Raw genomic sequence first — 16,231 nt, 5'->3', positions numbered from 1 at the left:
CAATATTAAGATATATTTACAAAAGTATTGTCTCAGTAAACACTGGATGCAAAATGTGTTACATTGACATAATATTGTTATGGGTTTTATATTTAAATAAGCAATGTCTTGGACAATAATAGGCCTATCATTTCCATTTTTATTCATATAGTTTCATGGTTACTAACATTGGTGGGGAAAGTACTCAAATGTTTTACTTAAGTAAAAGTATCAATACTTCAATGTAGAACTACTGTTACAAGTAAAAGTACTGTAATCAAAATTGACTTTAGTAAAAGTATTGACATCAAAATGTACTAAAAGTAAAAGTACTATGCATGCAGAATGTCCCATTTCACAAGTTCAGAATGTATCCAAATATTTTGAAAATAGAACATCTACAAGATCACAATGAATCACATCGCAATGCATTGTGAGCTTGTAGATCGTCTATTTCCAAATATTCAAAAACGAAAGTTTTCAAATAAATGTAGTGGAGTAGAAGTTAAAGTGCTGGAAATCGGAAATACTCTCAAATACAAATACCTCAAAATTGTACTTAAGGAACAACCCAAGTCAACCCTCTGACTCTGTAATTGACTCCCTAGACTAAAGCCTATTGACACAGAATCTGGGACAGAGTGAGCTAAGCCGAGCTCCCTGAGCTTAGTATCTCATTAGCAGGTATACAGGTATATACAACAGAAGATGTCCACAAAGCCAACTCTTTTCTGTCACACACACACACACACACACACACACACACACACACACACACACACACACAGACACACAGACACGCACACAGGTAGTTGGCTTTTACTTTTATTTCTTTTAACATTTTGTTTTTAATTGTTGTAATGTTGTTTAGGTTTCATTTTATCCAGTACTTGTCAGCTGTCTTTTCTCCTCCTGGAAATGAGTAGTATAGAGATATGATTCTAGCTAGTGGAATGGCGATGTTGGTTCATTCACTTTGGTCACAGACAAGATCTCAAACTACTGCGCCCCAGAGGATGACCGTACTGATTTAGTTGGCTCCATGGCCCTTTCCTCTAGCTACACCCTTATTCTAAATTAAGACAATTTTGTACACAAGACAAAATGTAATATGTGGATTAACGTTAAATTGCCTGGTGCATTCATGTGCCATGGAGGAGGAGGAACAATAACAGTTTCATTGATCCCATAATCTTTCCTCTAGTGTCACCCACTGGCCAAAAAATACATGACAATCAACAAGGATGGCATCAGTTGGAGTAGGAGCAGTATGGAGCAGCTTGGTGTATGGAGCAGCATGGCGTATAAGACCTTGTGAGGTAATGTTTTGCCTCTTTCAGTTTCATGTTCAATTGCCTGTCAAGCTATAATCTCAATGACATTGCATTGATTATTGATTGATTGAATACTTTAATTATTAGACAGAAATGCAAACAGCAACACTTGGTCTAACAACAGGATAGGACCAGTCAGGACCAATGTTTCCATTCGGGTCCTATGTATTCAATTCCTACACAAAACATGACAATAACAACAAAATTCAATATAACAAAATATATAACACTATAGACTAGAGCTTACTTCCTGTAAGACAGAGGGCCACGAAAACCTGACACATTTCAAATTGCAATCTTTGATTTACTGGTGATACAAACAATTCCATAATTTTGGATTAAAAAGTATAACCAATCTATATATGTTAATACTCAACTGTACAATATAACTAGTACAACTGCAGTGGTTGGAGGTTGTTACCCTAGTTTTATATACTTTCAACCCTCGTGTTGTGTACACTATTTAACAAGTAGGCCTTCTGCTTGAAGCTTATTTGTGCAATACGGTATCTCCCATGGCCAAGCAGGGACTGCCCCTGGAGGAGTGGTAGGAATTTGGCAATAGAGGAATTCCTGACACCATGTTTCATATCCTGGGTAGGATATAAAGTTAGGGATTACAGCTTTATCTATCACACCTTGCACAGAACATTGAATTGAAAGTCTTTCTGTTCAGAATTACATGCATGATCTCACTGAAATTGGAGCTGCAGGGTTGTGCACACATATTGCAATGTATTAGAGTAGAGTAGACTACTGTATATTGTATTGTAACCTTGTCATGACAACATGCCACACTACTTTTTTGAGGTGTTCACTGTCCAAAGATTTGATACAGTCTGTTTGCACTATATTCATATACGACAGTCCTAATAATGTATATTTCACTCATTGCCCCATGCAGTCTTGCAGTGCTAATGCATTCCTTTTCTTGCACGATATGAAGAAAGGTAGGGCATGCCTCCTGGTGGAGATTTGTGCTCTAATGAGTCCCTCTTTGTAGTCCATGCGCAATGTTTCATGCATTGGTTAAAAAAACCAGATACATTGTCAAACACGTTCTCCTGCTTTTCGGAAGCGGTAGACAGTGGTTTACCTCAGATCACCTTTTGTGGGAACTGGATACTTTATATACAGTAACATTTCCCCATTGCTACTGTACACCGACGGCAACGACTGTCTGATCAGAAATGTATCACAGTCAATTTTCTTTATCTAGACTGAAACGTAAACGACACCTATTTGATGAATTTGAAGAAGAGCCTCAATTGTACACAAAGAAAACTTTAGCAAGTTTGAATTGTCTGCTGGGCTATGGGTTTAAAAAAGTCACAGATCAAGAGAAGAGGATCATTGGCACAACAAAGTAAGTACATTCTATCGATAATAATAATACTTTTTAGTTATAGTTTTGAACATTGTGTTGTAGAATAGAATCGAATAATTGTATTGGCGTCAATAAAAGCAAACGTTAATATAATGTAATGTGGTTTTGAAGTGTGAACGTGTGTTTCATACCGTAATACTTAAAAAGTTTGCTATACATTTGTTCTAGATTAGAATCTGGATTCTCAGAGTAAAAAGCTAGAGACAAAACTAATGATATCATGTGGTAGTAGTGGTACTATGACACTTTATATAAAATAAAATCCATCTAACAACAAACATGTTAGCAGTGTGGTTTCCACATCAATTCAAAGTTGCTAAATTACCATTGTGTTTATTTGGCCTCTTACATAAAATAAAAACAATCATAATCTTGTTAAAGTGATATGTTTTTGTTTTACAGACTTAACTACAGCCACCAAACTCCATTTGCAAATAAAACATGTATGAATGGAGGGGAAGAGGATCTATCAGGAACAAAAAACGTTCTTGATCAAATATTGTCCTGGACTGACACACAGTACTCTGTAAACAAAGTTTTCAGACATTTCAAGTTTGGACATGCCATCGACAACGTCTACCTCAAAGACTCCATTAACAAGAAGTTTCTGGAATTCCATCATGATATCAGAGACGAATGTGGGGTTGAGGACAAGCAACACTCATGGGCAGTGATAGAGAAACAGGAAGAGATTCTTATGTACGGACCCTACTATCCTGATTATATCAACGGGGTGCACAGTGAAGACGTTATCATAAAACAAACTCAGGAACTTCTGGCATCAAAGGGTGTCTCAGATTATTGGAATGTATATGTCTTTACCCTGAATAGCCCCTGTTTGGCGAGAAACGCTGATCCATGCATGCTAAACCTGGTCCAGAAGGCTTACGAATGGCACTCTCTCTATGGAGTGAAAACACATGTTGGCTATGTAAAATGCTGGGGTTTCAAAGGAACTAAAGAAAATCTATTCCGGGACATCAGCTTTAGGCATTTACACTGTGTAGATCTGAGCAATGATCATGACAGTTATGTAAAGTTGACACAAAATCACACGGATACAACACAGGATTATGTGTTAAGCGAAGGTCTCTATTCCGCTATCAAGCAATTCTTTAGGTCACGTCAACTGAACTTGAAATTTAATTTGATCACCTCCATGCAAGAGCAGGATAGGAAAAGTCACTTCAATAATATGTACACTACTGTTTTAGAGTGTGAAACACAAGACAAAAGAGAACTCTTCACACAAGAGATTGACACCATGATTGAAGTTGTGCAAGCACAGTTTTTAGAGGAAAATGCATGTTTGGAGGAATACATAGAAAAAGGTCAGATATTTGCACTTGATTATGTTTTCAGCTCACAAATATGTGACACCGTCCACAATAAGCTCAAACTGACATTTCACCAGTGTTGGAGAGACATGGTACAAAGCAAATATGCAGAATTTATCAGAGAACAATTGACTGAAAACTTCAATCGGTGCGCCCTCCATCTTTTTAACAAAGATATTGCAAGGTTCACACAAGGCTATGTACAAATAGGCAAGATCAGGGGTGTAGATTGCAGGGAGGATGGGGAGGATATCCCCAATGGTGACTGAGAGGAAAAACCTCTGATAAGCAGCATCACAAATGGATATCTAAATATGTATAAAGCAGGATAGGACCAATGTTGCATTCAGCAATCTATCGTTGTCTCTTCACGTAATTTATGATGAATGTAAACTTAAAACATATTATGGAGAAGGCTTACTGTAGGCTTACAATGATCAGTGTTGATCATGTAGATTGTAGGCCTACAGTATGGTGACCAGTGTTCCTTTTCATCCATGGCTTCATACAATGTCAGTATCTCATCATATCTTTTTAGAGTATTGAAATTACACAATATGAAGCATAGTTGTATAAACCTAAAAGTTTTAGACTTTTTGTTCACACAAAAAAAATGTTTTCAGGAGAAGATTCAGAATTTCAGTGTCCCCAGCATAAGCCATAACCCAATACTTACAGTACATTGAATGTCAAACTTACTGGGGTAAAAGCAAAAAGTAAATTTAAATGTATCTTTGCATTTCAGGTAGAATCAGTTAAAGTGGCACTATGTAACCTTATTCAAGAATAAAATGTTATTTATATGTTATTTTGTCCAATCTGTTATGGGTGATGACTAATGAGTATGTTAATACTATATAACTTATACAATTGGGGTGGTCAAAGGTCAATGGTCATGTCTCACCTAGACACAGGATCTGACACAAACTTTGACCTGATGGTCAAGATATCCCGTGAGCAAGCAGGCAGGCTCTATTAGCTCAATGGTAAAAAAAATATCTCAGCACTTGCTCAGGAAACCGGATTAAAATCTGAGGTAGAAGAGGAAAGTTACATATAGTGCAGCTTTAATGTTCTGAGTACAACACCAGTCGAATGACAGTAAATTTACATAATGTCAAAATGCTTTTCTTTATTAATTTCCTCAGTTGAGCTACAGGGGCACACAGAGGAAGGGCATCAAGTAGTACAGTGTTAGTGCACATCGAGATTGTCCATACATACGTACGTGTTTGTCTCTCACTGTGTCATTTGTATTTACTTACAATATATCACAATGGTACTATTAAACAATTATACTGGAGTGATGTTTTTTAACATATGTATTTGTCATTACGGTTATTAAATGTGGCATTATTATATTTCAATATTTCTCCCTTGTGCTTGTCACAAGAAAAATGAAAGTATTTGGTATTACTAAAGTGGAGAATACAGTATTGGAAGTATTGCATAATGCAGTAATGCACAAGGCAACACAAGGCATTCAATGAACATTAAAAAAGATAACATGAGAATCCAAGCTTTTAGGTTGACTGTTGAATAAATACTAGCAATTCTAGCCTAACTTCTTTATACAGGTTCCCAAAACATTAGTCATAAAGTTAGTTGATTGATAAAAAATAAAGTCAAGACCCACTCCAGCTTGTGGATGCATGACCTATATGTGTCAGCAGAGGGCGCCATGTGCCAGTCATTCCATCCATATCACATTCATCAGGTGCAGCTTATTAGCCACATAGGTAGTTTCTCAAATAGTTTTAGGTCAAAGAAATACTGAAATGTATGTATGTACATAAAATCAAAATAAAATAGATTACGTTTGAACTTACAGAAAAGGTAATTCAGAAATAATTAGTCACCAGGCACTTTTTCTACTGTATAGTAAGGCTATGCCACAGGTTGACTAAAGGAGTGATGACTCCCATTTCAGCTTACCTAAACTAAAAGTGATCCTAGCTTGTAGGATTACCTGCAGTTATGGTATGAAACTGAGCTGGTGTTTGGCTAATATGTTACAGTAGGTGACTGACCGCCTGTACTGTACTGTGCATGGGAGTGGGGTGGTGGGAAGGGGCAAGGGGGTAACCTATACTCAACTTCTATATAGATGCAATGCCAGGATTTGACCTCACGGTGGGCATCAACACCCACTGGCTAACCAGATGTCTTTGTCTATTCAATGATTGATGAATGACCAAATCAGTGAATGATTATCACATTTTGGCTTAAAATTGGAACATTTCATAGGCTACTTACCTCTAAAGGAGGGTATTAACTTTCTGTGCATATGTTGGACAGTTCCACAGGCACTATACAATGTATGACTGCCCCCTATTCTCAGCAGTTTGTCTTAACATGACTTGTGTGTGGGTTGTCTGAGCAACGTGGTGCTGTTTCAACAGTATACTGTAGTCCAAGAGCATTGAAATGAATACACTGTGCTCTGTCAGTGGCTCTCACATAGCCACAGCAAATAATGTTTTCAGGTGAACCCTTTCCCTGCATATACTATATAGCTGAGGAAGAGATGCAGAAGTTATGTGTTCTCTAGGCTAGAATTAAGCTGTTCCAGGGCTCAGCCTTGGAACTTGAGGATCCACTGTGAGCTCCAGGGGGCATCTTGAGAGGAATGGCCCCTGCTTGGGCTGTCATGTAAGCAGGAAGGGCAGAAATCTGGAGGGAAATATAGTCAGCCATTGAAGTTTTGCATGATGATATCAAAATATTTGATTTGAAATATAGGTGTGCATGTGCGTGTGTGTGCGCGTGCCTTTCAGCCTACCTGTGTGTGTGTGCTGTGGTGTGTGTAGAGGCTGGTGGTGTCGGGCTCTGTCTTGATCTGACGAGTCTCCTCTGTGCTGTTGAGGATGCGGTTACCGCTGCTGGGTGTCACTGGTGACCCACTGCCTGGAGTACCTGCAGAACCCAGTACCAACAATTTACACAATTAAGAGTGTAATAAAATGCTCTTTTAACTCCATTTGGTTTCATTTGTACACTCTTTGACTTGGAGTTACAAATGGATATATGAAAAAGAGTATAGGCCTAGTAACATTTTACTCTCTTACTGTATATGTAGCCTACATATACTGTCTGTACATGACATACAGAAACATATACAAAATGTTGTGAAGCTGACCAGTTAGGGGCTTGTTGAGGTTCTTGGGTTTACGTTTGCGAGTTTGGATGCCATCTTTCTTCATTGCCAAAGGTCGTGGGACCTGTTGAGACACCAAAGACAGACTTACGTTTCAGCACAACTGATTTGAGTAGAAACTATAATACCATTGCTATCCTGTAAAGTTTTGTGATGGAATCAGTCCTTTTCTTGCTTAGTTAATAGAGCGTTGCAGTCCTGCCCCCGACAAGCAGACCAGAAGAGAATTGCCCATAGACGTTGTCATTTATTTGTCAGGAGCCGAGTTGGCTTTGTCCAAGGCTTAAAGGTCTTTAAATCAATAGTTTTTTAAACGTCTATGGGGCCGCTTGTCGTTCTGAAAGGGCTGGACTGTGATGTTCTATAATACTCGAAAATAAAATAAATAGGCTACCACTACCACTAATTCCATCCAATTACAGGCAAACCTAATGGCATATTAAAACCCTATTTGATTTGGTACATGACTCCCAACATAATGTTTCTGCAACAAACAGTGACATTTGTGGATTTGTGATGCCCCCTATGGGCCTAAACAAAATACAGAATACAGATCATAAAAAAACTAACAATAATACATAAGACCAAAACGCGACCAAATGCAACCTGACCTTGACACCGATAGAAGGTATATGCACATGCATAAAGTGAATGGCAAATCGAGTGGCCAAGTGAGTATAGCAAAGTGAGTTTAACATTGTTTAATGTCATTTAATGATCAGACTTTTCTGTGTGGTTGTAGTGGCTGTCAAGGCCAGAAAGTAGTTTTTTGCCACTCAGTAGGCGATCTCGCATAACTTCCAGGTATGATGATGATGTCACGCACATACCCTCTATAGAGCGTCGCAGTCCCGCCCCCTCCAGAGACCCGTAAAAGAAATCCCCGTTCATTTTCCTCATAGACTTTTCAGAAAGTATTTATTTAAAGACGTTTACGCCACAGACAAAGCCAACTCTTGTCGTGACAAATCATGACAACAAACAAAAACTGCAGGTTACAACCCTTTTTTGTGGTTTTTCTTCTTTGTAATTATTTGTTTGGTCCAAAATACTGTGTGTGTTGTCATGATTTGTGACGGCAAGAGTTGGCTTCGTACGACGCTTAAAAGGTCTTTAAATAAAGATGTTTTGAAATGTCTATGGGAAAAATGCATTGGGATTCAATTCCTGGGCCTGGCGTCGTCATGAAAGGGGGCGGGACTGCAATGCTCTATTGCTACCGAGATTAGCAGTGCACATACAGACACACAGACAAACGGGGTCGAAAACATAATCTCGACTCAGACTTCTCTCTCTCACCCCGTGGAGTTTCATGTAGAGACCACAGGCGTTGCAGACCGGCTCTCCCTCTGCATTCCGTCGCCACAGTGTGGTGGTGGTAGTGTGACAGTTGGTACAGGACAGACCCACCCTTCTGGATGCAGACTATAATCACAAGGAACAGTGAGGTAGATCAGTGGGAGTACATTATGGTATAACCGTAGACCATAGAGTTACATTTGTACGCTCTCTGAGTTACAAATGTGAGGTACCCTCACAAAAAACATGCAGTAATCCTGGTCTCAAAACTACCTCCCCCTGGCCAGCCAGGACGCCTGAAGGAGGGGAAAGGAACTGGTCGGAATAACGTGTTCCTTCTACGCGCTACATTGACACTGGGGGGAAAAATGGGTTACAAAATCGTGGGATAAAAATGTATTAAATTCTTTTTACGAATTAGCTCCAGAGGTTTCACTGTGTATTAAGCCTCAGAGACTAAATGTAACATAAGATTTAGAAACTTTTAGTAATTCTAGTAAGACTAAAAGTATTTTAGCAATTTAAGCTAAACTTACTTTTAGTAGCAAATTTTGATTTAAACTCAGTCTTTGAACACACCATTGAACTTTAGGCCTGCCTACTATTTAGTTTTAATCTAGTCTTAGCCAACTAAAAATTAATACTGGCATAAAAGAAACTAAAACATAATTGCCCAGACTCTTCTTCAACAAAGATGGCGAAAGCAAACATTCTTTGTTCTGTACTTACAATTGTATGGTACAAAACACTGAAGTCCTTAAACCAGAAACCTAACCCTAACCTGTAAATCAAGCGCCCCCTCAGCGACCATCAACACCCAGGTTCTGCAAAAAAGACTCTCCCGTGAAAAACGTACTATGTATAGGATAAATAAAATATTGAAGTTGTTAGAGGGCAAGTATAATGTTTTAAGGGATATAAGACAAAGGTTGTTAAAACACAAATAGCCTACAGAAACCTCAACAACAAAACAATACTAATACATTATTCATAAATTAGTATTTGTTACTGTTGTAGACTGTTTACTATTTCATTCATTATTTTAAGAGTGTCCGGCGTCTGTCACCCACCAGTCTCCTCTGGGGCTTGATGAGAGGTCTGTTGATGCCATTCATCTTGTGGTACAGTCCGCAGGCGTTGCAGAGGTAGTGGCCCGTACCGTCTCGCCTCCACAGCGGAGTCGACATGGCACCACAGTTCACACATTCACGACCCTCAGCAAAGTCATCAAACATGTCTGAATAGTTGGAAGAGAAGGGAAAACTCAAGTCACGTCACTGAGCATTTTGTATTCAGGAATGATATATTCTAACATAAATGAGTCATATTCAATAATTATTTGTGTGTTTGTTTTAAGCAGGGTTTAATTGTCTCTTCAGGACCACTCAGCTAATGCCAGGAGAGTTGTCAGTCACAGAAATGTGACTTTCAAAACCCCTATACCCACACATTAGGCCCCCTGAAAATGACAAAACAACCCATACAAAGCTGATACAAATAGTATTTGGCCCAGGTTATAGTTTCCATAGCTGACTACTATACGTCATTGAATTTCTCCCAAGGCAACATTTCTGTGATTCTTACTGATATGCCCTTCCAGCAAGGCTGTGTGTTGTACTGTATACTGTAGCTTGAAAATAAAGGGACGAAGCTTTCAGTCACGTATACATTTTTAATCATCCCTAGCACTGATAGGCGCTCTTTGTGCTCGATTGTCATCTTGCGTAATGACACTTTTAAACCAGTGGAAGGTGTAGCTATCCTGTCTGCTAGACTGCAGGCCCACACAGCAGCAGCAGCTTGGAATCCCTTCTTATCTAACAGCTCCCTCCCCGAGATAAAGAGTCACTGAGTCAGGCTGGAAATAGAGACAGAATAGAACTCCATCACATTGAAATGGAGACTCTATGTCTCTAACATCTGTCTCTGTCTCATTCTCTCAGTCCTTCTCTCCCTCTTAGATAGCATGACTTTTGATTAATGTGATCTTCACTCTCGCTCTTCTCAAACATGAGTATCTCCCAAGAACCACTTAGCTGTTCAGGGGAATGAGGAGACATAATTCTGCTGTGTGTGTGTGTGTGTGTGTGTGTGTGTGTGTGTGTGTGTGTGTGTGTGCGTGTGCGGGGGGGGATGGGGGGGCACGCGCGTGACAGCTCCACTTTCTCTTTGATTATCTGACCGTGTTTCTAAATCAACATATCTGAGGGGCAGTGCACCAATGTATCATGGTTTGTAAAATCCCGTTTCAGTGCTCAACAACAAGTAATCAGTCAGCAGTAGGTTACAGTCATTCACTATAGCAAGGACCAAACAAGATGTGATTAGTCGTTTAATACTGAACAACATGAATTGTGTGCGATATTTGCACTGCTTACAGTTCTTCTGCATTGCTGTGCCTTTTGTTCTTAACTACAGCAAATAAAGAAAAGGAAAATAAAATGTATAGTGAATCACTCCAGCTCACTCCGGGCTATGGGAAATGTAACTTGTGTTGATTTGAAGCTGATACTGGAAGTGCACAAAGGCATTCAACATATGTTGTTGTTTTCTTGTGTGTCTTTGAGTTCAGCACAGCATAATTACTCTGCTTCAGATGATGTGTCCATATATCTTTCCTTTCTTCAGTCACTGTGGGACGTAACTTTGGAATGTGTATAGGCTCTGGATCTGGACACATACTGTAGGCAGACTTCCTCCAAGGTTGAGGGCAAAATAATGACAGTACTGTGCGTGTAACGGGGCAATCTAACCTTGGGCCAGGCAGTAGCCGACACAACCCAGAAGCACAAGACAATACAGAAAAGAAGTGCTTATAGGCCTTCCATGCCTATCAGAGGAGGTGCATTTATTCCTCTATAAAGGCTAAATGTCACAGTGTATCTTTATCTCAGTGGAGTATAATTTAAAAACACACCACTATCATGGCTTATGTTATACAAGGCCAAGAGGGGAAACACTCTAAATATTATTTGGACAGCACATATCTATGATGAACTATCTAATGGATATAAAAGTCTCTCTATAATCAACTCTGCTATCATAACCTGCATAATAGTGTTTTTTTTAATGGCACGACTATTTCTTATTCAATGGCTTGTGATAGTATAGATGATGTTATTTAAAGAGCCTTCACGCTAGTCTACACAATATATACATGTTTCTCCTTTCATGAGAAGATGATGAATTTCTATATTATGTTTACATTTCCTTGGGTACATTTAATTATAATAATTATTTCTATGTTATTGAAATGTATTGAAAAATATCTGGCACAGGTGCTATCCTCTATGCCAGACTCAACACAATATAAATATTTTCTTTTAAATTGCAAAATTCATATCCACAAATGGACTACGCTGCAACCCATGCACCCACCTACTCACACACCCCATATAAAATAAATTATACTGGGTTTAGTATTTCTTTATTGGAAGTGATAGTTTATACAAAATGACAATGGAAAGCGTTCATAATGTGGTATGTATATACTTTCTTTCCTTGAGGGTAAGATTCCTACATATTCATTGTCAGAGAGACCAGTGTCAACAGCTACAGCTATACTCTAAGCAGTGCGTCAATGTATTTTATACATCTCAGTGAGGTGTCTCAGTCTGACTATGCTGTGCCTGAATCAGATTTAAGCCAAATCGTTCAATTGATTTGCACAGTAACTGTTGCTTGTACTAACCCAAATCGGGATTATATGTTATTTGTAATTCCAAAAGCAGCTATTTATGGGCTTTTATAGGACAGCAGCAAATTAGAATTTCAGGAATATCATCAATCACACAAAATATCTTCCAAAATGTTTGGACTTTCTGTTCCGCAAGGAAAAGGTAGTTTCCCTTCGATATGCACCATCAGAACAATAGACTTTCCCTCTCTATGGCTGAATGCTATAAGAACTCACACTTGTAAAACCATGAGAGTTGTATATTAAAATGTTTTACGTTACACCTAGAACATATGGGCTACACCTGGATGCTCCTGTTCTGAGTGATTATGGTCAGACGGAGGTGGATGTTAGATTGAATCAATCTTATCTTTTGCACTGTTCTGGGACTGATCTTCTTTACTTACTCACAGGGTATTGTTAAAGGGATGTGTGATGTGATTATTGGCTGTTTGCATTATAATCAACAACTAGATCATGCGCAATGGCTGATAAAATAATCAAGGGCAGTCATTTTTATTAACCGTCAATATATAATTGGTAGGTTTAGGTTAGTGCCTATACAGTATAGTTAACTATTGAAAATAATATCTCCCAGCATGACATCCATGATAGTGTGCATGTATTGACAATGGGAAATTGGGATCAAATAGCAGCCATTGTTGTTGTCCACATGCAAGCAACAAATGTGGCCATGGAAAATTGACACGGCAAGCAAAATCAATGTGTTACGAAACCTGTATGATCCTGTATGGTGATATTGAGTGTTCAGAGTACACTGCAACCAGTGACTAAACCTGATCCTTATCCATCAGCGTGATAAGATTCACTGTGAAGATAAGTTACTCTATCAGAGTTCATTATAAAACAATGGTTTTAATGAGGATACAGCTTATTGGTTATGTTTTTTCACAAATAAATGTAATTTCAGTGCAGTAAAAAAAAAATCTGAACTTGTAAAAATAGACCAATTTTTACACTTTCATACTCTGGATTGTATTGTGTGTTCAGATTGTTTATTGTTTTGAAACACATCTTTGTAAACACTAGTGGTTAATTATATTTTGTCAACTATATGATGCTTCAAGATCATCAATTAAAATGCACCCACAATGTCCAGAATAAGGTAACAATGTGTTGAGAAAAAAGCAGCCTCTATAGTCTTAGTCATTTTAAGGAAAAATAAGGGTATTAAAACAGCTAAAACGAATTATTATATAGGCCTATACATTTTTGGTATAGCCCAGGATTTTACATCTTAATGCATACATACAATATATCATAATATTATTTTAGATTAGATTAGATAGATAGATTTTTTTGTAATTGTTGGTTAAAAAAATTATACAATCACCCAATAAATAGGAAAGTGTGGAGTGCACTTTAATTCCTGAGTTATTCCAGTGAGGGTGTGAACTTCTGATCGTAGACCACCTGTGGCTCTACACTGTAAAAAGCAAACTACAAATCCAACCATATTGACACTGGCTCATTGATAATGTCTGAGCAGATAAACACTATATTGCATGCTATATGCTTACATTGCTTTTCTTTTCTTTATTTAACTTTTTTGTTTGTTACAGAAGTCTATTGCATTTAAATTTGAGTTGTATTTGACGACTGCTTCATCCATTGACTACATAATTTAAAGTTACTTATTCTTTTCTCCAGTTTAATTAAATATATTAGTAGCCCATGTGTGAAAGTGAAACTGTGAATGTTATTTTGTCAAAAAATAGCTCACGAAGAAAATTAAAATATTTTAGGTTTTAGTTCGTCAAGGTCAGGCTATTTGTTTCACTCTCACATTCCAAGGATTCACAATGTGATAAAGAAAAACAACAACAAAAAACAAACAGGCAGCTAGGGCTTAATTGGGTACACCAATTTGTTTGATTAGAACAAATATTGGATTGATCATAATTTATAAACCTGCCCAGAAAACTGCTGGCATCGAATAATAATAATTGCGCTATTTTTATATCACAAGCAGCTTGCCTATCACAAGCAGCAGCCTATATGACTCATGGCCTGCAACTTCATCAGGCAGCCATCTGTTTTACAGTGGTGCACTTTAATGCAGGAAACTAATAAATCGTTGATATCATGATCCATGCATGTCGTTCCGCACAATAACGTGCATGTGCAGTAGGCAACTGTCATTGTAAAAGTAATAAGGTTTCAGGGTTTCCGATAATTTCAACGGACATGCAACGTTCCTCACTGAATTTATAGAAGTTTCTCTTCAGCACCTTAAACAAAATATTCAGATTTCAGAGCGCATAATGCAAGCTAATTCTCCATGTTTCTCACCTAGATTTGGGTGCCGTGTGGTGCCTGGCGCTCCGGTTTGAAGGCCATGCAGGACGGGGCTGTCAAAGGGAGACGTCGGCCACGTCCCACCCATGTTCGGGCTCACATAGGCCGGGTAGGGGCTGTGATATGTGCCGCTGAGGCCTCGGCTGCTGTAGTGATCCCTCCCGTTGGCGGAGATGTTCAGTGGGCTGTTATACGAGGCGGTCTCCCTGGCCGCCGTGGACAGAGGCGGGCTGGTGGAGAAGGTGAAACGGGGAGACACGGGAGAATGGTGCGCGCTGCTCGTGTACGACACCGACTCAGCGCCCGGCTGCGCCCACGCAGAGTGACTGGACGCCGGGCTGCCCTGCTGCGACGCGCCGTGCGTCTGGAGGTAAGGCAGGGCGGGGATCATGGGGGTCACCCGGGTGGTTGGCACGTAAACCGGCGACGTCCCTACCGCGGCGGCATTGTGAAGGAATCCGGCCTCATACGAAGGTCCGTGGCTGGTTGTCATTATGCCCTGGTACATATCCACTCCTTGAGGGGGAACATTCGTGTTGCCGATCCGGAATATGATAATGGCAATTAACGCACAAAATAACTAGTTACGGTTTAAATCCAATCGAATATCTTCCTTGTCCTCTCAAATTGGAGATATCTTTTAACGCGAAAATATTTGTAAAAAATTATGACCAAAGTCGCAGTCAGCAAGTTGAGGATAAACTGAGATAGAATGACTATCAGAGAGAGGAGTGGTGAACTGAGGGAGAAGCTACCTTGTGATCAAGATTTCTGTTCACGTTATCGCCACTGCTCACTCACACACGCACGCGCGCACGCACACACACACACACACACACACACACACACACACACACCTTACTTCTTTAGCCTAACTTAACTTAGCTTTATATAGATTTTATTTTATTTAAAAAATGTATTGAGCAGGAAAATTACAACGTAAAGTTTTAAAACGAACTCAGTCACACGTTTTGTTTTTAGTTGATCTAATTTGCTTATCTTTGTTTATTGTTTATTCCAGAAATCTATCAGTTAGTTTAGTCTGGATGTAAACCGATGTTTTTATTTTATTTTGGACCACGCACGCCAATTAATGTTAAAGTTCAAGCCGAATGCGTCACCTTTGATTTTTTTAGGCAAATGATCCATTCCTGCATTTTGCATTCTAGGAAGAACGGATTCTTTGGAAGCAAACACACAACGTTTTATAATGGTATTGATAGGTGCCAATAAAATCTTGACTATATAGAAAACTTTTGGCTATTTGGCTAATTTGCATAATAGCATGATTAAAACCCTAATTTGCATAATGGCCTAATTAAAATCAGCTTACATTTCGGCCTATACATTACATAGCGCGCGTACACACACACACACACACACACACACACACACACACACACAAACACAATACAAAAATATATATAAAAATATTAAAAATAAATAAAAAATAATACATATACATATAGGCTATATATATATATATATATATATATATATATATATATATATATATATATATATATATATATATGTATAGCCTAGTTTTACGAAACGGCCCCCAATTATCAGACGACATTTTTCCGTCAATCTTGCAAGCCTTGACATCGAAATGAAAGAGTGAATATAGGCCTACTCTCCCAAATGGATTCTACAATAAATGAAATATAACAATTAAAAAGCAGGCTATACACAGTCCGTTATTGAATATTAAAATGATCAGTATAAAATTGTATTTCTGTT

The 16,231-nt window shown here is 38.6% G+C and overlaps 2 protein-coding genes across 2 annotated transcripts; one reads left to right on the top strand and one right to left on the bottom strand.

The window, feature by feature from the left end:
* Positions 1-2,383: 2,383 nt before the first annotated feature.
* LOC308334059 (uncharacterized protein) lies at positions 2,384-5,170 on the top strand. The gene is made up of 2 exons (XM_080790647.1): positions 2,384-2,679; positions 3,103-5,170. The coding sequence occupies exons 1-2, from the start codon at positions 2,504-2,506 to the stop codon at positions 4,304-4,306; spliced, it is 1,380 nt and encodes a 459-aa protein (XP_080646773.1). The 5' UTR covers positions 2,384-2,503; the 3' UTR covers positions 4,307-5,170.
* A 1,414-nt stretch (positions 5,171-6,584) lies between these two features.
* On the bottom strand, positions 6,585-14,996 carry gata4 (GATA binding protein 4; the record flags this gene model as incomplete). Its single annotated transcript, XM_080790281.1, has 6 exons — positions 6,585-6,710; positions 6,820-6,953; positions 7,177-7,258; positions 8,494-8,619; positions 9,564-9,730; positions 14,483-14,996. The coding sequence occupies 6 exons, from the start codon at positions 14,994-14,996 to the stop codon at positions 6,585-6,587; spliced, it is 1,149 nt and encodes a 382-aa protein (XP_080646407.1).
* Between the last annotated feature and the right edge of the window lie 1,235 nt (positions 14,997-16,231).

The sequence above is a fragment of the Protomyctophum bolini genome, assembly GCF_963924005.1.
Source record: "Protomyctophum bolini genome assembly, chromosome: 19".
Taxonomy (NCBI): Eukaryota; Metazoa; Chordata; class Actinopteri; order Myctophiformes; family Myctophidae; genus Protomyctophum; species Protomyctophum bolini.
Note: the sequence above shows the minus strand (reverse complement) of the source record. Positions and strands in the feature narration are given on the sequence as shown.

Excerpts from the sequence above, each read along its gene's own strand:
- LOC308334059 (XM_080790647.1), top strand. The coding sequence starts at position 2,504 with ATGTATCACAGTCAATTTTCTTTATCTAGACTGAAACGTAAACGACAC. Across the intron at positions 2,680-3,102 it reads AGGATCATTGGCACAACAAA|ACTTAACTACAGCCACCAAA; the intron begins GTAAGTACATTC and ends TTTGTTTTACAG.